Raw genomic sequence first — 24791 nt, 5'->3', positions numbered from 1 at the left:
TTGTTTCTTCTTCTTTATTAGTTGGATTGGATTTGGGAAAAATATAGTAGAATTCTATTGTTGATTATATTCACAAACAAAAGACTGTTTATATGTCCTGAATTTTGGCAAGATTCTTCCCATATTCCTTCAGACCCATAGCAGCAGCAAGCTTATTGTCCCTTTGCCAGGTATTCTCACTGAACTGTACAGCATTTGTCTGAAGAACTAATGAAAATTTTAGCTTGATGCTCCTAAGTTAGTGAATGGCTAGGTTTTTAGCTAGCCACCTTGCTAGCTTACAACTAGAATGACTTTGGCTGAGTTTGGTGGCACTTGCCTTTAGTTCCAGCACTCAGGAGGCAGAAGCAGGTGAATCTCTGAGTTCAAGGCCAGCCTGGTCTACATAACAAGTTCCAGCCTGGCCAGGGATATGTAGTAAGACTCTGTCTCAATAAAGTAAACAGCCAGAATGACTTAAATATTGCTTTAAAAAGAAAGAAAGAAAGAAAGAAAGAAAGAAAGAAAGAAAGAAAGAAAGAAAGAAGGAAGAAAATGAATGGATTTGCCATAGCCTAGTCAAACTAGATTTTCTTGGTTATATGTTAACATACTACTATTAACAACAACAAATACTTTACACTAACCATGACAAACTATATTTTTTAATTATTATTTTATATGTATGGGTTTTCACCTACATTTATGTGAACTGCATGTGCACTTGGTACCCAAGGAGCCCAGGAGAGGGCATCATATCCCCTGGAACTAGAGTTACAGGTTATGTATGGGTGCTAGGAATCAAACCCATGTCCTCTGGAAGAACAGCCAGTGTTCTTAACTGCTGAGCCATCTCTCCAGCCCTACCAAGCTAGATTTGGAAGCAGAACTGAGGCTATGAACACTGTGTTATTCTAACTCAGACTTGCTTCCTTGGAACCCTGGGAAAATTCCTTCTGTTGACTTTTCAGAGATCTGTATGGGCTTAAAACAAGAATATGTCCAACTCTTTTTTTTTTTAGTTTATTTATTTTATGTATATGAGTACACACTTTAGTTGTACAGATGGTTGTGATCCTTCATGTGATTGTTGGGAATTGAACTTAGGACCTCTGCTTGCTCTAACCAACCCCACTTGCTCCGGCCCAAGATTTATTTATTAGTATAAGTTCACTGAAGCTGTCTTCAAACGCACCAGAAGAGGGTACCAAATCTCATTATGGGTGGTTGTGAGCCACCATGTGGTTGCTGAGATTTGAACTCAGTACCTTTGGAAGAGCAGTCTGTGCTCTTACCCACTGAACCATCTCACCAGCCCTATGTCCAACTCTTGATCTGTGACTTTATATATTAAAAAAATGGAGTGAGCCTAGGAGTTTGGCACACTCCTATGATCCAAGCTTTAGGAAGGGAAGAAGGTCAGGAGTTGAAGGCTAGTCAGTCTTAGCTTTGCGGCAAGTTTGAGGCTAACATGAGCTCTATGAGACCCTGTCTAGGAGAGGAGAAAGAAAAGGGTAAAATGAGGTGTAGCTCCAAGCTATACCACTTTCCTTACAAGCTTGATGCCCAAGGTTTCTGTTCCCAGCCCTGGGGTTCAGAGAGCTGTGCATGTCCTGTATCTTTAAAAGTCAATATTCCACCCTTGGAATTAACTTTCCTAAAAATATTAAAGCTTCAACATCCACTCTACAAACGTGTAAAGCCCTTCTTTGTAATGGTGTAAGAAGGTATTCGGCTTCAGTTTTACGGCCTTTGCATCCTAAATGTTACCCCATGGAAAGTTGCTTAATGAAAACAGGTAAAAATAAGAAAGGAGGAACTGCAAAGATGCTCAGGCTCACGAGCGCCTGCTGCCCTTGCAGAGACCATGGCAGGTCTCCCTACTGCAGGGAATCCAAAACTCTCTTCTGGCCTCCGCAGGCACCCACGTTAACACATGCACACATACACATAATCTTAAAAATAAAATAAATCTTTTAAAATGAGCTCTAGAATGAGTTTGACATCCGTCTGGGCTACACAAGACCTTGTCTCAAGAAGAAAGAAATGAAGGTTTGCTGTGGATGGAGAGGGGGATGACTTCCTATTCCATGAAGCTGCTGTTTTGGTGATTACGGTACTTTGCAATTTTATAGAGAGCTGCTATTTTCTTTCTTTTAAAGTAATGCTTGTTGTTTTGACTGTAAAAGTAATAAATGTTACTTTGGAAAATATAGAGAAGTATAAAGAGTAAGAAAAAAAAGTCATAACCAGTGAAGTACTGTTAAATTTCTGCTTCTATCCGGCCAGCTACAGTTTTTCCTGTGAGAATGTGTTTTTCTTTTACAAAATTGGGATAATGCTGCACTTACTGTTTTGTAACCCACTCTTTCCCTTCACGATTTATTGTACCCATTTTCTCACAGTATTAAATTTTCAGCTCCAAGTAATTTTCCATAGCTAACTCTGTGTTCTGTTACAGAGAAGAAATGTACTTAATTTAAGATCTAATATTGGCATATTATTTGGCATTATGATGCTATAATAAGCATCTTTCTGTATAAATATTTTTATGTACAACCAGTGTTTTGTTTGGGATGAATTAGCACAAGTGTGGGGTCAAGCCTCTGAGTGATGCTGAATTGTTCTCCAGGAAAGGACTAGTTAACATCCATTCTGAAAGAATGTGGGAATGCTCATTTCTTAAGCAACACTGGTTATTATTACATACTATTATTTTGTTAGTATTATACATTTATTTAGGGGGATAGGAAATATGCTCATATAGTTAAATTTCAAGAGTTGCAAAAATATATGGTGTTAGCCGGGCGTGGTGGCGCACGCCTTTAATCCCAGCACTCGGGAGGCAGAGGCAGGCAGATTTCTGAGTTCGAGGCCAGCCTGGTCTACAAAGTGAGCTCCAGGACAGCCAGAGCTATAAAGAGAAACCCTGTCTCAAAAAACCAAAAAAGGGCTGGCGAGATGGCTCAGTGGTTAAGAGCGCCAACTGCTCTTCCTAAGGTCCAGAGTTCAAATCCCAGCAACCACATGGTGGCTCACAACCATCCGTAATGAAATCTGATGCTCTCTTCTGGAGTGTCTGAAGACAGCTGCAGTGTACTTACATATAATAAAATAAATAAATTAAAAAAAAAAAAATATATATATATATATATATATATATATATATGGTGTTGTTTCTTTTCCTGTCCCCTAGTTTAGTCTCACTTCCAGCCCCATAATCTACCTTGTTAAATAATATACTGTATATAAGGCATATGTAGGTGAATAAAAACAGCCTAGTATGGTGGCGTTAACCTCAGGTTACTTGAAAACTGCTCTTGCAGAGAACATGACTTTGGCTCCGAAAGCCTTCCTGGAATTCCAGCTCCAAGGGATGCAGTGCCTCTGGCATCCTTGGGTACGTCACTCATGTGGACAAATACACATTTGGTTTTTAATCTTAGGAACTCCAAGTGGGCCAATGAGATGGCTCCATGTATAAAGGCAGTTATGCAAAGTCCTGGATGACATGAGTTCAGTCTTCAGATTCTGCAAGATAATAGGAGAGGACCAACCCCTGCGAGTTGTCCTCTGACCTCAGTACACATGTCATGGTCTGTGTGTAGTATGCACATGCACAGAAGTCCCAGCACTCGGGAGGCAGAGGCAGGAGGATCTCTGAGTTTGAGGCCAGCCTGGTCTACAAAGCAAATTACAGGACAGCCAGGGCTATTCAAAGAAACTCTGTTTTGAAAAACAAAACAGGGGTTGGGGATTTAGCTCAGTGGTAGAGCGCTTGCCTAGCAAGCGCAAGGCCCTGGGTTCAGTCCTCAACTCTGGAAAGAAAAATAAAAAGAAAGAAAGAAAGACAAAACAAAGCAAAACTAAATAAAATACATACAATATATTAAATTGTAAGACTTGAGGGCATAGATCAGTGTTATAATGCTTACCTGGCATGCGTAAAACTCTGGCTCTAAACCTAGCACCCACTGCAAAGCATTTGCTAAATTATATTGCTAGTTGTCAGACTGCTGTGTACCTTCACTAGCAACGTAATGAGAATGTTCACCATCCCACTCCGTTGTCAAGTAATCTGTTCTTGGTTTTATTTTTCTTTGCCAAATTGATGGGTGAAAAAGTATTTCAGCTAGCCTAGAGCACACAGAGAACTCTCTTTATGGACTCAGGTTTCTTATCCTTTTATGATCTCCAGAGGTTTGTTTTTGTGGGTTTATTAGGGTTTTTTTTTTTTTTTTTTTTTTTTGGTTTTTCGAGACAGGGTTTCTCTGTGTAGCCCTGGCTGTCCTGGCACTCACTTTGTAGACCAGGCTGGCCTCAAACTCAGAAATCCGCCTGCCTCTGCCTCCCGAGTGCTGGGATTAAAGGCGTGCGCCACCACGCCCGGCTTATTAGGGTTTTTTGTTTGTTTGGTTGGTTGGTTGGTTTTGTTTTACTTTTTCTTATTCATTTTTTTTTATTTCTTTTTTTTTTTAATTTAATGGACTGGTTCCATGTGGCCAAGGATAGCCTCAACTTTGTAGCAGAACTTCTGGCTGTGAACTTCTGGTCTTCCTTCATCTACCTCCCAAGTGGTGGGATTAAGGCACGTGCCACCACACCTAACAATATCTGGGTTTCTTTATTGGAGTTTGAAAGGGATCCCTCCAGCATTACTTTGATTCTTCATAGTTTCTTCCAGAGTTATTACACTTTCATTTGTTACATTAAGAGTTTGATCCAGGGCTGGAGAGATGGCTCAGTGGCTAAGAGCACCAACTGCTCTTCCAGGGGTCCTGAGTTCAATTCCCAGCAACCACATGGTGGCTCACAATCATCTGTAATGGGATCTGATGCCCTCTCTGGTGTGTCTGAAGACAGCTACAGTGTAATCATATAAATAAAATAAATAATTCTTTAAAAAAAAAAAAAGAGTTTGATCCATTTACACTGGACTTCTTGAGGCAGCAGGATCCTGGGTGAACTGGCAGACACTGACACTGCTGTATTCATTTCCTCATTGATCTTCAGAGGTTTGCTAATGGGAAGTAAGTGGAACAGAAGGTTCAGTATTCTTTTTTTCCCAATTCTATTCAGTCTTTAGTAGTAGATCCCTCATTATCTGAGATGCAGAGTCCCATTTATTCCTGTGACCATCTCGTTGTTTTTCAGGGAGTGTCTCATTCAAGGCCTAACACTGAGGACATTTCACTGTGCTATGCCAATCGCTCTGCAGCGCTCTTCCATCTGGGTCAGTATGAAGTGAGTATTGAAGAACCTGGTGTCCTGCCTGTGGCTTCAGTGGAAAATGAGCTCCTCTCTGTTCTTCTGCACACATTGAAATCAGCTAGCTTGCAAACACTGATATCCACCCAGACCCATTCTATCTTCTGACTCATGTTACCTCTCATAGGTGACCACAAACAATAGTGTTAGTTGACAAGAAGAAGCTATGTCATTGTCCACAGTGCATGGATTTGTTCCAATGGGCCAGCACTTCTGTGTCCGTATCAGCTAGATGTGCTGCTAATAGTATTTTAGATTCCAAATGTGTCCAGATATTACCTTGTTCATTTGTTTCTTCTAAATAAGCCAGGCACAAAGACTGGAAAGATGGCTTGATGGCTCTTCCAGAGGCTGGGTTTGATTCCCAGCCCCGACATAGCAGCTCACAATAGGCTGTAACGTCATTTCCAAGGGGTCTGACTTCCTGTTCTGGCCTCTACAGGCAGAAAGCACAGACATACATGCAGGCAAAACACATAAACATAATTGAAAGAAGATATTAAATAATAGCCCACGCTTGAGCTTATTCCTCTGATGATACAGCTCTTCTGAAGTCATCATGGGCAGTGTGAAAGGAAAGGTGCCCAGCCCCGCCCAGGGGCATCAGTGAGGTAGCTGATGTAAGTGGCTTTCTTCTCATCCCCTAACTGCTGCAACATCATCAACTGTGGAGCATTATGTCCGTGGATTTTAAGTTAGGAAATGACAAAGATTAGATCTATGGCCAGGCACTAGTGCACGCCTTTAATCCCAGCACTCAGGAAGCAGAGGTAGGTGGATCTCTGTCAGTTTGAGTTTGCAGAGGGAGTCTAGGCAGCCAGGGCTATATAGAGAAATTCTATCTGGAAAGAATAAACAAATCAGATCTGTATTTCAGGAAGATGCCTATGAGCTATTTGACGTGTGTGATAGAGGTCCTTAAGGACAGGAAAGTATTCCACGTGTGTGCATTTTACAGAAATTGGTTACACACTGGAGTTAAGGACTGTTGGAATAGTTGAATGTTCACACTCAGTGTTCTTCAAATCAAATAGAAGAACAAGAATCTATCTGGGCATGGTGATGCACAACTGTATTCCTAACATGTAGAAGACTGAGGCATGCTATGTGTTTGTGGCTAACCTGGGATACATAGTCAATATTGGACGGTCAGAGCTGCTACTAAAACCTAAAAAACAAAAATCTAATAATCTGGGATTTTATATATTTTCCTTTTTTTAAAAAAATAGAGTGGGCAGAATGTCTCTGATTTTGTTCAGATGGCCACAGAACCTAGAAAAGCTGCTACTGCTGCTGCTGCATAGCACACTGCTAATATTTGACTACATGTTATATAAATTTTGTTGTATACTTTAGCTGTGCTGTCAACTTTGGAAAAAAAGTATCCCAGTTTATCATTTTAAATTGGTACTGTACAGAAATTAACAGCCATATTAGTCTAGACACATTAAACTTCATTTTTCCATTTATACAGAAGTAATGCACTGTATTAAATATTCAGACTTATCTACAGGGGTTTGATTACAGAAACTATCAAAGTATTCTCTAAATAATGAAAAAAAGATCCAAGAATCTGACTGTAGATCCAAAGGACAAGTGGAGAAAAACTTAGGAAGAATTCTCCCTTTATCCCCTCCCTATATTGATCATCTCTTTTACTTCTAATAATAGTGGCCATTTATTGAACATATCCAGGAGTTCATTTCATCACTTTAGATATATAATTTATCTCATCCTAAAATGACCTGTTGATGAGTCATCTCTTTTTCAGATAAGAAACAAAGACATTGAAAAACCTAGCTTGCCTGCATAAGATCACACCTAGCCTCTTACTCCATGAATATTCCTTTTTTTTTTCCTTTGAGACAGAATCTCACTATGTAGTTCTGGTTGTCCTAGAACTCAATATATAGACCAGGCTAGCCTCAAACTCACAGAGATCTGATAGCCTCTGCCTGCCGAGTGCTAGGGTTAAATGGATGTGTCACCAAGCCCAGCAAAATCTACCTTCTTAATTTTCTAAGACTTTTCTCCTCTTAAAAAAATGGAACTATTGAGCCAGTCATGGTGAGACAGGCTTAATCTCAGCACTTAGGAGGCAAAGACAGGCCTATGGGTTTGGGGCAGCCTGATCTATAGAGAGAGTTCTATGGGTTAAAGTTTAGGGTTAAAGTTTTGAGACAAAACTTTGTCTCAAAAACAAACAAACAAACAAACAAACAAAGCCAGGCTGTTTAATAAGACAAATCAGACATAATATTATAAACAAGTATTAGTGTCACTCAATTAAAAGGTCACTCAGGAGGTGAGATCAATCCCCAGCATAAGGAGGGGAGGAGGGGAGAGAAGGAAATGAATGGGTGGGGAGGAGGAAGGAAGAGAGAAAAAGGAAAGATCTCAAAGCAGAACACAGGATGTAATTTAAGACCTAAGCTCTCGACTGAAGTTGTCCACTTTCAATGATCCTTTTCATGCTCATAGTTTTCTGTACATAGTGAAGAGTGGAAAGCAAAGGTCATCCTGGAATTTCCTTTTGTTTTCAGGCATGTCTTAAAGACATAGTGAAAGCAGGTATGCATGGGTATCCTGAAAGACTGCGGCCCAAGATGATGGTGCGTAAGACAGAATGCCTGGTGAACCTGGGGAGACTCCAGGAGGCAAGACAGAGCATCAGTGATCTCGAAAGCAGCCTCACTGCCAAGCCAAGCCTGGTGCTTTCCTCCTATCAGACTCTGCAAAGGAATGTCCAGCATCTGAAAATAAAGATCCAAGAAAAGGAGACTCTCCCAGAACCCTTCCCTGCAGCTCTCACCAATGCCTTTGAGGATATAGCCCTGGGGGAAGAGAACAAACAGATTTCTGGGGCATCCCTCTCTGTCAGCTTATGCACACACCCTTTGAAAGGCCGCCATCTAGTTGCCACAAAAGACATTCTCCCAGGAGAACTGCTGGTGAAGGAAGATGCTTTTGTAAGTGTCCTTATCCCAGGAGAAATGCCACGACCTCATCATTGCCTAGAGAACAAGTGGGATACCAGAGTTACCAGTGGAGACCTCTACTGTCACCGATGTCTGAAGCACACTTTGGCCACAGTACCTTGTGGCAGCTGCAGCTATGCCAAGTATTGCAGCCAGGAATGTATGCAGCAGGCATGGGACCTCTACCATAGCACAGAGTGTTCTCTTGGGGGGCTGCTCCTCACACTCGGGGTCTTCTGCCATGTTGCCCTGCGAATGACTCTTTTAGCCAGATTTGAAGATGTTGATAGAGTTGTAAGGATGCTTTGTGACAAGGCTGGTAGCACAGACACCTGTTTACCTGAAAGCAAGAATCTGGTCAAGGCATTTGATAACACAAGTCAGGGAGGGAGTGAAGAGAAGAGCAAGTTAGGTGAACCCCCAATTCCTGGATGCAATGTCAATGGAAAGTATGGAAGTAATTATAATGCTGTCTTCAGCCTTTTGCCTCATACTGAAAAACATAGCCCAGAACACAGATTCATCTGTGCCATCAGTGTCTCCGCACTGTGCAGACAACTCAAAGCCGCCAGCGTACAGGCCCAAACTTTAAAGTCCCCCAAGCTGAAAGCAGTGACCCCAGGAATGTGTGCAGATTTGACTGTTTGGGGAGTAGCCATGCTGCGACACATGCTACAGCTGCAGTGTAATGCCCAGGCAATAACGTCCATATGTCACACAGGTAAGTCAGAAATGGTTTTTACTTACATTATTGGTATTTCAAGAGCTAATGTTTAAGGAGAAAAACACTATAAAAGAAGACTGGCATCAAACAAACCAGTGACCTAAAAGGAAAACACAGCCGTCTTATATATCATTATGCTATTGAGAAGCTTTGAGCACATTTCTGTGAACCCAGAGCTTGGGAGGTGGAGATGGGATGATTAGGAGTCTAAGACAGCTTTAGCTATACAGCAAGTTTGAGGTCAGTCTGAACTACATGAGAACTCATCTCTTAAAAACTTGAGCCAGAGCCAGGTGGTAGTGGCACATGCATTTAATTCTAGCTCTCAAGAGACAAAGGCAGGCAGATCCCTGAATCCAACCTTGTCTATAGTGAGATCCCCACCAGGCTACATAGTAAGATCCTGTTTCAAATAAATAAATATAACAACAACAGTAATAATAATAGCAACAAATTAATTTTTTAGATGTATTTATTCATTTTATGTATGAGTACACCATTGCTTTTTTCAGACATACCAGAAGAGGGCATTGGGTCCCATTACAGATGGTTGTGAGCCACCAGGTATATGGTTGCTGGGAATTGAACTCAACACCTCTGGAAGAGCAGTCGGTGCTCTTAGCCACTGAGCCATCTCTCCAGTCCATTAATTAAAAATTTAAAACTAGAGTATTTTTAAACATTTACTCATGTTGTGTGTGGTATATACACTATAATATAGGTTCATAAGTCAATTCTCTTCTACCATGTGTGTCTTGGAGATCAAACTCAGGTTCTTAGGAGTGGGGGCAAGTATTTACTTCCTGAACCATCTCCCTAGCCATTTCTAGTATTCTTTTCTTTTGTCTTGAAAGATTTATTTTATTTATTATATGTAAGTACACTGTAGCTGTCTTCAAATACCGGAAGAGGGAATCAGGTCTCGTTAAAGATGGTTGTGAGCCACCATGTGGTTGCTGGGATTTGAACTCAGGACCTCCAGAAGAGCAGTCAGTGCTCTTAACTGCTGAGCTATCCTCCAGCCCCATTTCTAGTATTCTTATTAAGTGGTTTCCATTTTATCCAGAGATGCCTTTAAGGGCCTGGGAAGATGGCTCAGTGGGCATTGCACTTGATGTGTGAGCATGAAGGCCAGAGTTCAGATCTCTAGCACCCAGGCAGATGCTGAATGATGGTGGCCTGCCTGAGATTCCAGGACAACGGAGTCAGACGGGCCCTAGCTAACCATACTAGACACTAGCTGAACTGTGTGTTCAGGAGAGCAACCCTGGCTTACTGTGCAGGATGGAGAGTGATCATCTCCACAGGCAAGCACACACCTGAGCACACAGACATGCACAAAGGAAAGAAAAGTCCTTTTAAGGTGTTGTTGTTGTTGTTGTTGTTGTTGTTGTTGTTTGGGGTCTTTTGTTTTGTTTTTTCTCCCCCTCCCTCATTGTGATGGCACACTCCTTTAATCTCACATCTGGGACAAAGAGGCCGGAGGATCTTTGTGAACTGGAGGTCAGCCTGTTCTACATAGCAAGCCCATTTCAGCCAGGACGACATAGACATACCCTGTCTCAAACAGACAAAAAATATTTATTTTATATATTTGAGTGTTTTGCCTGCATGTATGTCTATGCACATGTATGTCTGGTGCCCATGAAGGCCAGAAGAGGGCATCAGATCTCTCGGAACTGGAGTTCCAGACACTTATAAGTACTTCCTGGTGCTAGGAATCAAACCAAGGTCCTCTGGAAGAGCAGCAAGTATTCTTCATTGCTGGGCCATCTCCCCATCTCCTTTTCTAGTTAATTAAGCTGAAAGGGAGGGAGGGAGGTAGATGTTGCCTAAACTTAGGATTTATTGACAGATTAATACTCTGTTAGCCTAACTACACTATAGAAGCTTATTCTTTAGACTTTCACATTACACTGTCCAGATTTTGCCATCCTTTTTGTGTGTATATGTCTACAGATCTTAATTCAGCTGCCAATTTATACAATATGTAGGTATTCTTTGTGACGTAGATCTTTTCCCCATCTTAAAGCAGTAGGATTTGAAAGCTGGCATTTATGTGGCCTATGGTCCTGTTAAATCACATTTCAAGTTAGTCTCTGTGGTACACATTTTGGGGTCTATCTGTGGTTCCGCATCTCACACTTTTCCCTCTCAGGGTGTCCAGACGCTGCTGCACACTGGGCTGGAAGGATGAAGTGGAGTCCAGAGTGAGTGGAATTCTGCAGCATCCCGGTCCAGCTGGGAGTGAATGCTGGGGTCAGGAGGAGATGGGTGAGAGGGCCTTCTCCAAGGACCTTCTTAGTGTTACAGCTCTAGGCAAAGACCTTCTCTGACAATCTTAGCCTGTACATAGTTTTTTATTCGAGATGAGCTTGTATGCATACACTTTATTGGAAGTAAATCATAGGTTATCCACTCTTAGGGAAGAAGATAGGAATATCCTGGGTGGACAAAGGTCATTGGCTGAAGCCTAACGTACTGAGATGCCTCATTAGCATGGGGAGGCATTCCAGGAATCTCAGGTGCTTGCTGACCGGTTTCTTAGGGGGTTGAGAGGGTAGCAGTGATTTCACCAAGGTTATGTATGGCAGAGGGTATAGGGGTTTCAGGCTCCCCAGACAAAGAAGGAGAAGGAGAAGCCCTGCTGCTAAGGGAAGCCCCCATTTTGAGCCACTCTTCAGAAGGCTATCAAGACACTGATAGACTTTGTTCTTAATTAGCAGGGCCCAACAAGTGTCTGTTTTCTTTTCTGCCTTCATTGGCTCTTTGAGCTACTGCTACAAAATATCCAAATCTGGGCCAGGAAGCTGGCTCTGCTAGTAAAGGTGTTTGCCTCTAAGCCTGAAGGCCTGAGTTTTCACTTGATTTGGTTTGGTTTTTGTTTTTTTGAGACAGGGTTTCTCTGCATAGCCCTGGGTATTCTGGAACTCACTCTGTAGATCAGGCTCAACTTGAATTCAGAGATCTGCCTGCCTCTACCTCCCGAGTGCTTAGATTAAAGTTGTGCGCCAACACTGCCCAGCTAAAAAAATATGAAACACTTTACCAATTTACATGTCACAGTTGCACAGGAGCCATGCTAATTGTCTCTTTACATCCAGTTTTAGTATATGCACTGCAGAAATGAGCACGAGGACCTGGGTTGTGTCGTTAGGACCCTCATGGTAGAAGGAGGGAACCAACATCTTCTACACTGGCTGTTCTTGACCTTCACATACATCATGACATCTGCTCCTGCCGCACAGAATAGATAGAGGAATATCCAAACATCTCTGCAATAGGAGTGGCTGCTACTATCTTCTTTGAGGTCATCTGTGTCTTTGAATTAAGAACACTATTCACAAGGTACAACAACAGTGTACTAGGAAACTTTGAAATAGCCCATCATTCATTCTAGGGGAAAAAGCTTTTTAAATTTTAGTGTGTAAGAAAGAAAGAGGGGCTGTAGAAAGGCCACAGCACATGTATCCAGGTTAGGAGTCAACTTTTCAGGAGCGGAGTCTCCCCTTCTACCTGTTTTTGAGGCAGTCTCTTGTTTCTGCCCTACACTTTGTACATGAACTTCAAGATGGTTATTCTATTTCTGCCTCTCATGTTGCCCTATGCTTACCGAGCTTACTGATGCCAGCCACCACATAAGCATGGCCCCAGCACTGAGACAAGGACAGGCATCTGGCTTACATGGAAAGTTACCCATTAAGCCATCTTGCTAGCCCCAGAAAATGTATTTTTGACAGGTGTGGTGGTGTACATATTTAATCCCAGCACTCAGGAGGCAGAGGCAGGTAGATCTCTGTGTCTGAAGCCAGCCCAGTTTACAAATCAAGTTCCAGAATAGCCAGGGCTACATAGAGAAACCCTGTTTTGAAAAACAAAGATCCTTCTGTGTTCCAGTCACAATGACTGCTGTAACAATAATATGAGGATTTGGGCGTGTCAAAAATCACAAGTAGCAGGTGTAATGGGCAGGCCTTTAGTCTCAACACTCAGGAGGCAGAGGCAGGAGGATCTCTGTGAGTTTAGCACAGCCAGGGCTGTTACACAGAGAAACCCTGTCTCAAAACAAAACAAAACAAAACAAAAATAGAATTACAAGTTAACCAGGGTATTGGTGTTAATATGAAATAGCAGAACTCAAGATATCTAATAAAACAAATGATTCTATTTTATAAAGGAGACATTCCATACTGAAACATATGCAGAGCCTGATCCTTGCCTAGCAACTGAACTACACCCACACCCTCTTCATGAAACTTAAAAATGATAGTCTATATCCTCTCTCTAGAAGTTAAATAAAGATATATATATGTGTGTGTGTGTGTGTGTATATATATATATATATGTATATAATTTTTTTGTCTATGAGATTGGCAGTTATTTTGTTGATGTCATGATTAGTTTTTGTTACAAACCTAGACATGTCTTGGAAGAAGGAATCTTAAATGAGAAGATGCCTTCATAAGATTGGCCTGTAGGTATGTCTCACTAATGATTGATGTGGAAAGTCACCGAGGATGGTGTCACCCTGGGCAGATGGCCTGGGGTATATAAAAGCACAGGCTGAACAAATCACAAAGCAGTAGTCCTCTATGGCTTCTGCTTTAGTTTCTGTCTCAGGTTTCTACCTTGACTTCCTCAGGGAAGGCATGTCACATGAGACTTGTAAGAGGAAAGAAACCCTTTTCTCCCCCATAGTTGTTGGTTATGATGTTGTATGTCAACAACGGAAACCGTAACTAAGATAGTTGGTTTTCTTTCTTTGTTTTGTTTTGTTTTGTTTTTTTGAGACAGGGTTTCTCTGTATGGCCCTGGCTGTCCTGGAACTCACTTTGTAGACCAGGTTGGCCTCGAACTCAGAAATCCACCTGCCTTTGCCTCCCAAGTGCTGGGATTAAAGGCGTGCGCCACCATTGCCTGACTGGTTTTCTTTTTTTTAATACATTTATAATGCATTTTAGATTTTTTTTAAAAATGGCCATGTCATATAATATAAAAAGAAGTGCTTAGAAATCACCATGTGCCCTTGCCATAAATTATGTAAAAATTTCTATATGGACATCAGTCTCAGGCTACAATCTCAGCACTCATGAGCCTGAGGCAGAGGCAGGAGGATGGTGAGCTCAAGGCCAGCTTAGTCTACATAACAAGATCCTGTCCGAATAATAACAACAGTAATAATTTTATACATAGAACTAGAAGGGGCCACTTCAAAGACAGTATGACAAAACCATTGGCCCTGCCTAATTGTAATTTAAATAACTGTCCTCGTCTCTGTAATTTTCAGATTCTAATTTTTACATAACTACCATGTATTCTTTTTGTAATTTTAATTAGTTTTTTTTTAATAATAGAAACAAGCTAAGTGCTAAGAATATTTTCATACGAACATTTTCAAGGCACTTGATACATACCTCAGATTTGCCCTCCAGGTGAGCTGTACCAATTACGTGCCACCAGCAATGTTAGCTTCCTTTTTTCCCTACCATCTGATTCTGTTTCAGTCTATTCGTAGTTCTGATCTTGTTATATCCCTTTTTATTGTTTCCCTGGGTTCCAACACCTCCCAGTTGAATGTTCTCATTGAATTTCATTAGCAGCTGTTTCATTAATGGCACAGAAGAAGGATTACAGTGTTAACTAGGATAGACTTTGACAAAGAACTATGAGAACATATCTTATTATCTTTGCATAAATTCTTTTTAATCAGAGTTCCTCAAAAGCCTCTCTCTGTTCCCATCTCAGGGAGTAGGTCTGGCCACTGATGAGTGTCCAGGCCACAGTACAGGTGTGCGTGGTTCTGTCCCTGTGGGAAGGGCACATCTGTGTTGTATCAGAATTCCTGTCTTAACAAGCCTTGCTCAGGCTCTGAGTGGTCCTGAGCCAGCTAACTGCCCTTGGCTTTCCCTTGATTACCAGATAACTATTCACTCTTCTCACTTTGCAGAGCACTTAACCAGGTAGCTATGTCCTGGGAGTACGGATGAGTCCTTCTATCGTTTTTCTTTTACTTAAATCCCATTTGAAATGTGCCAGGGACACTTCAATCCAAGGTACACTTTTGCTAAAGAATCACTCATTTTTATATGCAAAATGTCACCTATTAACTGCAGCTGATATGGTACATACATATTCTCTCTTCCTATTATCCACTAATAGGTGACTAATGCGAAATATTGAGTAATTTTTAAAAATCAATACTCAATTTTTTAGAAATAATTAGAGAGACATTCAACTCTGACACCAGCACCCTACTCAGTTCCTGAGCCTTCCTCTGCCGGAGGAGAATCTATAAATAACTCACGAAGCTGACATTACTCACTGGGTTGCAGTCATTTTTTTCTGAGAAAATTTTAGCAACTGTTCTAATAGAGCCTGCCAGTTATCAGTAGTTGGGAATGCAAGTCAACTTTTAATTATGCAGACGCTGATTATTCAGAAGACAAATTGTTGGTGCCTGCACGGCTCCTTCCTGCTGCCTACCTTTAACCGTTCTCAGTGCTCATTAGCGCATGTTCCAGAAGGTAGGCTTTGGAGGCGCGGACAGGCACTCAAACCAGCTAAGCACTTAGAGACGCTCTGATGAAAGATGTTAATGCAGTTTGTAGAATTATTGACTAAAATTGAGTCATTTGGATTCCCTGTGAATTGTATTTACATGGCCTGTCCCTGTCCCCCATAGCAACAGATAATAGGATTGTCTGCGGAGAGACAACATAATTCTTACATTTAATTTTTTCTTTGTCGAACATTTTCACATGATGGTTCGTGGTGTTTCCTTTGTTCATTACATTTGTATCCAGACTAGTTACTTCTGATAAGCGGTTAGTTAGGATTCCTGGCACGCGGACAGTGACACCACAGTTGTCTGATCGTTTCCCACTTTTTTACAAAACCGTTTGCCTTTAAGAGTCAGTGTTTTGCACATTTCACCCAGATTATTGGAAATATTATTTCCCTCCTGCTTAAACCGAAGCTATGATCATAATTTAACCCTTTCTAGGTAGCCGATCTTACATGTACCAAAACTATTTCTGGCATATGTTTGTCTATTACAAAGACCTCGTAGGTATGCAGTTAGAAGCCTCTAGTTAAATGAAATGTTGTGTGTGTGATGAACCTGGAGTGGGGATGGCCTTTTGTGTGCCCCAAGGCTGTTGTGTTTCACACAGTTGTTTTCTGCCTCCTCTGGTCTATCACTATCCTGCCACTGCCAGAAAACCCTGCTGTGTGTTCCCCATGTGGAGGTTCTCTGCTTCTGAACTGCTTTGGCCTGAGAAACTCCATAACCAAATCAATTAGCATTTTGTTTAAAGAGCAGGTAGGCTGTTAGAGCTTGGATCTTACATGTCTCCCAGGTCCACTTGCCAACGCCTTGACCACTGTTAACTTTTGTTAACCTACTCACCTTTTGCTGCCTGTTTTGTTTTTGTTTTTTTTTGGGGGGGGGTTGGTTTTGTTTAAGCCAAGATCAGTTATATGGCCCAGGCTGAGCCTCTCTTCCCAGTCTCTCAAATGTTAGAATTACAAGCATGCATCCCTCAGCTTACCTTTCCTTTGCTTTTTTTAAAATAGATTTTGCCATAGCAACAGAAATCTAACCTAACTAAGCATAGCTGTACACATGGTATGAGGAACTCACATATGTGTGAATGGAAGTTCATAGAGACCGGCATCACTGCCTAGAGGCCCCTTTCTTCCTTCTTGCAGTTGTCGTGCTAGCTGACTGTACTACAAAAAAGGTTGTCTGGGGCATAAGACTGCCTTCAATAAAACATGCACAGACGGTTTGCTTACCTGAGACTGCAGAGCAGTTTCCAAAAATTTTAGACAAGGGGTAGGATGAAGAAGGCTGCGGGGTTTCGCACACACTTAAGGTGCATAAGTAAATAAACTGAGCTACACTGACAGGATGCTCGTTCTAATAGCCAACCAAAGAGCAGTTAAACCAAAAGCACTTAGACTTCAAACATCGTGGGGAGATAATCTCAGGAGGGCTATGGTTCTGCGTCCTACAAGTATTATGAAACTGTCTAGAAAGCACCCTACTGGTAATCCCTTTTTGATTATTTTTTTTTATAAATTCTAGTCTTGGGGTTTTAAGTGGCACACAGGCATAATGGTTAGGCTCCAGTGGACTTCTGTGTGCTCATTCACTTTGCTTCCTGGGGACCAGAGTTTGCGATGAGTCATGTTCCATCTGATTTCTATCGGATCCGGCTGCAGAGCCATGACTCAGATGGGCTTCAAGCCCAGCTGCTCAGTTCATCTTCTGAGGAATAGATGACAAGGACAGGACAAATGTCCTGACGCACATTTCCTTCTGTTCTTGCATTTCCAGGGTCTAAGGAGAGCATCATTACCAACAGCAGGCAGATACGCCTTGCCACAGGCATCTTCCCTGTTGTCAGCCTCCTGAACCACTCCTGCAGCCCCAACACCAGTGTGTCCTTCACTGGCACTGTCGCCACCATCCGGGCAGCACAGAGGATTGCAAAAGGACAGGAGATTCTGCACTGCTATGGTGAGCCAGCCTTTCTTTCCACTACCCTGCTGTGCCTCACACCTCACATGAAAAGGATAAGGGGACAGGAATCAGCAGGTATGGGCCCAGTGCCTCTGCTCATCCTCTGAGTCTTTCCTGGAAAGGGCAATGCATCCTTGGGCCAATAAAAAAGTCTTCTGGCTGTAATCAAAAAGCCCGTTGAGGGCAGTGAGCCATATCCCTCCATGCCGAAGCCTTGTAGACAGCCTATCCTGGAAAAGAGCGAGGAGCACTTGCTTGGCTTCTTTCTTCCTGCCCCAGCAGCTTGGAAACATATCCACTTCCACCCATGTTTTGTTGTTTTTTCTGAGATGATAGGACAGAGTACCCAACCTCACATAGGCTAGGCCAGTGTCTATCACTGAGCCAGAACCCCAACCCAGCACCACCATGCCAGTCACATGATGACTAGCCCAGCCCCTCAGTAGAGTAGGCTTTGACTCTCTTGGTGTGACTAGGAACTGTGGGTAATCTCTCTCCAGGGCCTCACGAGAGCCGGATGGGCGTGGCCGAGAGGCAGCAGAGGCTGAGCTCTCAGTACTTCTTTGACTGCCGCTGTGGGGCCTGTCACGCTGAGACACTGAGAGCAGCTGCAGCACCCAGATGGGAAGCCTTCTGTTGTAAGACTTGCAGAGCGCTCCTGCAGGTAACTCTCTGCTGTTCCCAGGGGCGGGGCTCCAGCTAAAGGTTGTCAGTCGCCAGAAGAACCATTCCTGCTTCCTTTCTTGTAACTCCTTCCTACATGTTGCCCAATCCTGCACAAAACACAGGTTGTATTTCCTAATATTTTCTTTATAAGTGACACAAAGTCTTAAATTACACAAAGGGACCAAAAACAAAAACAAACAAACAAAACAAAAAACAAAAAAACTCTAGAAAATTTTTTAATTTTTTTTATTTTTTTTTGGTTTTTTGAGACAGGGTTTCTCTGTGTAGCCCTAGCTGTCCTGGAACTCACTTTGTAGACCAGGCTGGCCTCGAACTCAGAAATCCGCCTGCCTCTGCCTCCCAAGTGCTGGGATTAAAGGCGTGCGCCACCATGCCCGGCATAAACTCTAGAAATTTACTTGCTCAAATAAGTCATCAAAAGTTGTGCATCAGGCCTGGTACTTGGGTACTGGTAATCCTAGCACCCAGGAGGCTGAGGAAGAAGGATCTCAAGTTGGAGGCCAGGCTCAAGTGAGACCCCATCTAAGAGAACACCATTCCAAGGAGCTGTTTCAGAGACAGTTTAATCTGGGGACTCAGATTGTGGATTTTCTGTCTGTTCAATTCCATCTCTCTGTGATGGCCTCATCAGACACACTTTGTAGTAACTGTGGGAAAATCTGACCCACATAGTTTTCCCTCAGCCTTTGACCGAGAGGGAAGAGCCACAGTGGAGAGCATGAGAGCAGACCCTTGGGTGCTACTGCCAGGTAATGGTGTAGACACTGGAGTCTTCAACATTCATGCCCCAATGCAAAATGGTCTCCACACCAGAGCATGGCATTCTCATTAGGAATAAGTAAATGGAATTGGTTGTGTGGAAAGTTGTAAAGCCAAGGGTCAAGAATGAAGCCTTCCCTAGCATGTTTTGTTTTGTTTTGTTTTGTTTTGTTTTGTTTTTTAGGCAGCGTCTCTCTGTGTAGCCTTGGCTCCTGCCCTCTGCTACCTCTCTCAGGTGTGCCACCATACTGGGCCCGATCACCCTGTGCATTAGTACTCCCTCGCTCCTGCTCACTCTCGAGACAGTCGTCCTTCCACTCTGTATCCCCAGCTAACCTGGAGTTCACTTCAGAGCCCAGGCTGGCCTCAAACTTGAGATCCTCGTGTCCCAGCTTTTCAAATACAGTGATATTTACAGGCCTATACCTGGCTTTCTCTGATAGATTCCTAGTAAGATGATTATCCTTTGAGCCGTATCTCTCTTCTGCTTCTTCCTCTCTTCCTGCAGGGTTGATCTAGAATTTATTCCATAGCTGACTGTCCTCAGAATTGCCATCCTACTGCCTTTAGTTTCCAAGTGCCACTTTACTGCAGTGTGTCACCACATCCAGAGTTCTGTGTTTGTTTGTCTGTTTTCGAGACAGGGTTTCGCTGTGTAGTTCTGGCTGTCCTGGAACTCACTCTGTAGACCAGGCTACCCTCATATTCAGAGATCTGCCTGTCTCTGCCTCCAGAGTGCTGCTGTACACTGCCACCACCCATCCAGCTTTCTATATTGGTTTTCCTGTGGCGTTTTAAAATAGCCATTATACATGTGTTTATCATCTAAAGTCCTGACCCCAAAAAGAGATGAGAGGGGCTGCTAAGGTGAAAAGGATTACAAACTTATCAATTCTGTTCAAAAATTAAACCTCAGAGTGGGATCAGCTGCATCTTTCATTAGAATTCACTCAGGCCTTGCTTGCATGTGTTATTGAAGAAGTCTCTTCCTCATCAGGTCAGTGACCCCTTAGCTCAAGTACATGCAACATGCAGTATTGATAACTGTTCTCGCTTAGGAATAAAAATAGAACTGACTTCCACAGGGAAATGATGTGCTGAGCTGTAGCGACGAATCCTGCACAAACTCTGTCAGCAGGGACCAGCTAGTCTCTCACCTGCAGGACCTTCAGCAACAGGTCCGCATGGCCCAGAAGCTTCTCCGAAACGGTAAACCAGGTGAGCTTGGCTCCCTCGCCCTAGGCCTCAGCCCTTCCCTTGTTTAGTTTGGTATCACCTTGCCTTACTGAGCAGTCCTCAATAAATGACTGAGGACTTGAATTTAATTATCCCAGCACCAGCCACAAGATGGCTATGTAGGCCAGTGAGACCGGACTCTGACCAGCTGTTACGCCCCTGAAAGTATTCCTGATGGTTCAAGCTGTGTCTGCTGCACCAGATAGTTCTAGCAGCTCGAGCACCAGAAAGGCTGGCTGACTTCCATGGGCTTTGTGTGGCTCCAGAGGTCCGATGCCATCATCTGATTCCCAGCTTAAGGACCTAAGCTCCGAGAAGGTTGCTCTGCCCTCAGCAGCAGCAGCAAGTCATGAGTGCTGCCCTGGGCTCGTGGTGTGACTCAAGAGTAAAGCTCGGTAGCTAGCCCGAGCTGAGAGAGGGAAGAAAGGACTCCTCTCTTTTCAGAAAGGGATTTGCAGAACTCGATGTTAGAGCCTGACATGGCAGGAATCTGTTTTGACTATTCTAGCCTACATTCTGAAGTTGACCTTTAGCCTAGAGTCAAGAAAACTAATGATTACAGGAGGAATGTAGAGTTGGTTGTATTGGAAAATGGATGTTAGAAGCCCAGGGTAAATGTGGGGAAGCCTCATCTAACACCTTTTTTACTGAAAGAGAAAACATAAGCAACGAACAGCTTCCCTGGCATACCCGGCTGTTGACTCTGTGAGATAAAGAGGCATTTTCACTTTGGCCTAACGGATAGAGACCTTGCAACGTGGTCTCTCGTGTCCAGGACTAGGTCTGTATCTGTTGTGAGGCATTTTTCCTTTGAATCCATAGAGCAAGCCATTCAGCAGTTGTTGCGATGCCGGGAGGCTGCTGAGAGCTTCTTGTCAGCAGAGCACACCATGCTGGGGGAAATTGAAGACGGCCTGGCCCAGGCCCATGCTACCTTAGGTATGGCCGGAGTTCTCCTTCCCTGCCGTGTGTTCAGTGCGGCCCTTGCCTTGGCTGTTTGGTTCTCTCTTGCCATCTGAATCGACACTCTTCTCCCTCCCATTCTGCATTCCTCACCCTCAGAGCCTTAGGCTGATGGTGTTTCTTTTCCGGAATGAGACGTTTCTCTTCTCCAGGGAACTGGCTAAAGTCTGCTGCCCATATTCAGAAGAGTCTCCAGGTGGTTGAAACTCGCCATGGGCCATCCAGTGTTGAAATTGGCCATGAGCTCTTCAAACTGGCCCAAGTCCTGTTCAATGGGTAGGCCTTTCTTTTTCCTAGTGTTTGGCCAGGGCACACAGTGCTCTGTGTTTTCCTAGGTGCTTCTGTGTGTGGCTTTTTGCTACAGTGCTTTAGAGCATGTTGAAACTCTTTTATTTCCTCTTTAGGACAGATAGTTGCCCTCTGCTTCACTGGTAGACTTTAAGCTTTGAATTCCTTCCTGAAGATGTGGAGAAAGCCCTTAGGTCTGCATGGAGCTTCCCAGGGAGGATCTGGAGGCAGCCTCACCCGCCTCTAGCATTCCTGTCTGCTTAATCACACCTCCCTTGGCTGCCTCAGTCCCTGCTCTCTCAACTCCAGGGCTCAGCCCTTTCCCTGGTTTGCCTCTTATTCCTTTTAAAGCAGTGGTTTTCAACTAGAAGGGATTGCAAATGGCATTTGGCAGTGTTTAGAGACAGTTTTGATTGTTATGGCTTGAGGAGAGGGTGCTGCCAGCATCTAGTAAAGGCTAAACCTACAGTGCACAGGACCGCCTCCACAGTGGAGAGACCCAAGTTAGCTATGTGAAGGCCGAGAATCCCTGCTTTGGAGATTAAAAAAGGAAGCTGAGGGAACCACTCAGTTGGAAGCACCCTTGGTGGCATGCACAAGGCCCTGGTTCTGTCCCTAGCTCTGCACAAAAAATAGAATACAAGGAAGAGTAACCCTAATGAGCTGGTCCCTCACCCAGTGTGCCACTGAGGTCACTTGAAGGGAAGTATATCCCCAATTTAGTTTTTTTTGTGGCTGCCACACCTCCAGCCTTGATCAAATCTCCTGGTATACATTGGTAAGAAAAAGGGTTTGAAACATAGACCTGATACTCGGACATGGAAACAGTATGTTTGGTCAGAGAGAGCGAAGAACTGAGAGACGAGGGCAATATCAGAGAGGGGGCATCAGTCAGGTTAGACACGAGCACTCCACAGTGAGCAGCTCTGGATAAGCTTTTATAAATGCTGGTTAAGGTTTTGAATTTGCCCAGTTTTGTCAGGATCCCAGAGTCTATCACACACATACATAGTTTTCTCAAATCTGCTTTGCAGTATGCCCGTGAATGTCTCTTATCTATACTTTCAGATGGTAAGACCCTGAGGGCAGAGGAACTCAGACCCTTTGTGCCCTCTGTAAGACCCTGGGGGATGCAGTGGACCCGACTTTGTGTTCTCTGCACAGAAAGGAGTCCACTTTCGTTGAGACTAAGGAAGGGAACTGACAAGCTTCCCTTTCTGGCTTCAGGTTGGCAGTGCCTGAAGCTCTGAGTGCCATCTGGAAGGCAGAAAGGATCCTGTTGGTGCACTGTGGCCCTGAGAGTGAGGAGGTCCGGGAGCTCCGGGAAATGAGGTCCTGCTTACTGGACTCGTCATTCGTCCCTGTGGGGCCCTTGGTGTAGAGCATGTGTCCTCACCCTCAAGAAGGAGCTCTGGTAATGACAGATGTTCTGTTGGCTTGGAGCTCTCATCAGAGAGGACGGGACCTTCCCAGCTGACCCGAACCTAGTGTCTGGCACAGGGAGCACTTGAAAACAGATTGAGACACTCACCTGCCATGCTGGCTGCTGCTTTCAGGAGCTAACTGCCCTCTGATGGAAACCCCGTGCCCAGAAAAGACTAAATCCAGTATCTAAATCCTGCTTTAAAGGGTTGTCACTGCAGCCGGGCATGGTGGTGCATGCCTTTAATCCCAACACTCGGGAGGCAAGCGGATTTCTGAGTTCGAGGCCAGCCTGGTCTACAAAGTGAGTTCCAGGACAGCCAGGGCTACAGAGAAACCCTGTCTTGAAAAACAAAAAATAAAAATAAAAATAAGTAAAAAAATAAATAAATAAAGGGTTGTCACTGATCTGCAGGCAGCTCATGCTAGCCTAGGGTTTTGGCTCGATTTCATCTCACTAAACGATGAATCTGTTTCCCTGGAACATTCCTATGGTTTCTAGTAGTAATGAAGTGCTGTGTTCCACTCCAGTGAGGACTTCAATTTTTAGTCTTGTATTATAATTGAAAAATAATATATAGCAAGAAATCAGTATGACTGCTTACCTCAAGAGACATACAATTCCACTTACAATATCCTGCTTCCTTAAATTTTTCATTAAGACTGGTGACATATAATTTGTGAATGGAGAAATAAATACATTTTACTGTTAGGCAGTTTCTTCCTGGGATGGCAACTCTGTCTTTGTTTCCTACCAGTGTCCTAATTCTTACTCAGTGGCTTTCATTGAGTGTTCTTGGCACTCACTGTCCAAGCACTGATGCAAGGCAACCCTGTAGCATGACTTTATAACACAGGCCTCCTTGTTAGCACACCTGAAAGCAGACCACTCGGGTTGTTTCACTTGCAGACAGAATCTTACTCTGTAAGCCAGTCTAGCCTCAAACATAACATCCTCCTGCCTCAGCCTTCCAAGTTCTAGATTTATAGGAAAAGGCCACCTCGCCCAGCTTGAGACTGCTGCTTACTGCCATGTCTCCTCAGGCTCACACATGAAATCCAGGGCACTCCAAAAGGAGCCGTGAGTCTGTCTGTCTGCAGGGCACTCCAGGGGGAGCCATGAGTCTGTCTGCAGGGCACTCCAAGAGCAGCCATGGGCATCACTCATTGATAGACTGTGAGGCTCCTGGTTACATCTCCAGATGCCCCGAGTGCTGTGGTTGTGAGCACTGCTGCTTATGGTTTCCAACTGAGACAGAGGGAAGGACGTTGCCCCTTTCCCTAAGGATGGGTGGTAATCGTCCAGACCACAAGGAACAGGTGGCTATGGGGTTTTCTGACTCATCCTTAGTACATTATTGCTGATGACCAGTTTGTTTGGATGAGTTAGTGGGAAAGAAAACCCAAGTCCATACACTCTGCTTTTTAGAACTTGCTCATCCTAGCCATGCCCAAGGAGCAGCCGTTGACTGTCAAGGCATTACAGTGAGGAGATAAACAGTCCTGAAGGTGCCTGGCAGCAGCTTTTCAAGAAGCTGGTATTAAAAGACAGTATTCAAACATTTGTGGACTGGGAACTGGGCAGCATTTGAGTCTCCTGCTGTCTGTTAACTTACCCTGACAAGGAGGTGACCTGAAAGGTTTGTTTTGTTTGGGGTAGAGCTTTTTCAAGAAAAAAGTTTAATCCTACAGACAACTCTATAGTTATTCTAGTCCAAACACATGCCATGTGTTTTATAAAATAGGTGCTCTTCCTCAAAGGATATATTTAACGTTTTACATATCAGGCCTTTTTCTGTGCATGGAAGTTTTTTTTAAGATGCTTTGTAAGATGTAAGCATGAACTGCTCTTCTAGAAGTCCTGGGTTTGATTCTCAGCAGCTAACACCAGCTGTTATTCCAGTTCCTGGGATATGATGCCCTCTTCTGGCCTGTGTGAGCACTGCGTGTACATAGTGCA

General features: G+C 43.5%; 1 protein-coding gene and 1 non-coding gene across 3 annotated transcripts in view; one reads left to right on the top strand and one right to left on the bottom strand.

Annotated features, from left to right (window-relative positions):
- The window catches only part of Smyd4 (SET and MYND domain containing 4), a 49826-nt gene extending 25977 nt beyond the window's left edge, over window positions 1-23849 (top strand). Inside the window, exons 4-11 of one of the 2 annotated variants that reach the window (XM_029484211.2) lie at window positions 5134-5223; window positions 7791-8946; window positions 17291-17473; window positions 17977-18140; window positions 20008-20140; window positions 20981-21097; window positions 21274-21397; window positions 22637-23849. In XM_029484211.2, the coding sequence (XP_029340071.1) occupies window positions 5134-5223; window positions 7791-8946; window positions 17291-17473; window positions 17977-18140; window positions 20008-20140; window positions 20981-21097; window positions 21274-21397; window positions 22637-22790 (2121 nt within the window). In that variant the 3' untranslated portion in view covers window positions 22791-23849. The remainder of the gene's footprint in view (window positions 1-5133; window positions 5224-7790; window positions 8947-17290; window positions 17474-17976; window positions 18141-20007; window positions 20141-20980; window positions 21098-21273; window positions 21398-22636) is intronic. The other variant, XM_021176973.2, reaches the window with a different exon arrangement.
- LOC115032616 (U6 spliceosomal RNA) lies at window positions 11979-12083 on the bottom strand. Its single transcript, XR_003838256.1, has one exon. It is a non-coding gene; the product is annotated as a U6 spliceosomal RNA (small nuclear RNA).
- Window positions 23850-24791: the final 942 nt, after the last annotated feature.

Source organism: Mus caroli, unplaced genomic scaffold (assembly GCF_978045245.1).
Source record: "Mus caroli unplaced genomic scaffold, Mus_caroli_1 scaffold_13, whole genome shotgun sequence".
Lineage (NCBI taxonomy): Eukaryota > Metazoa > Chordata > Mammalia > Rodentia > Muridae > Mus > Mus caroli.
This window is presented reverse-complemented; position numbering and strand designations above follow the sequence as displayed.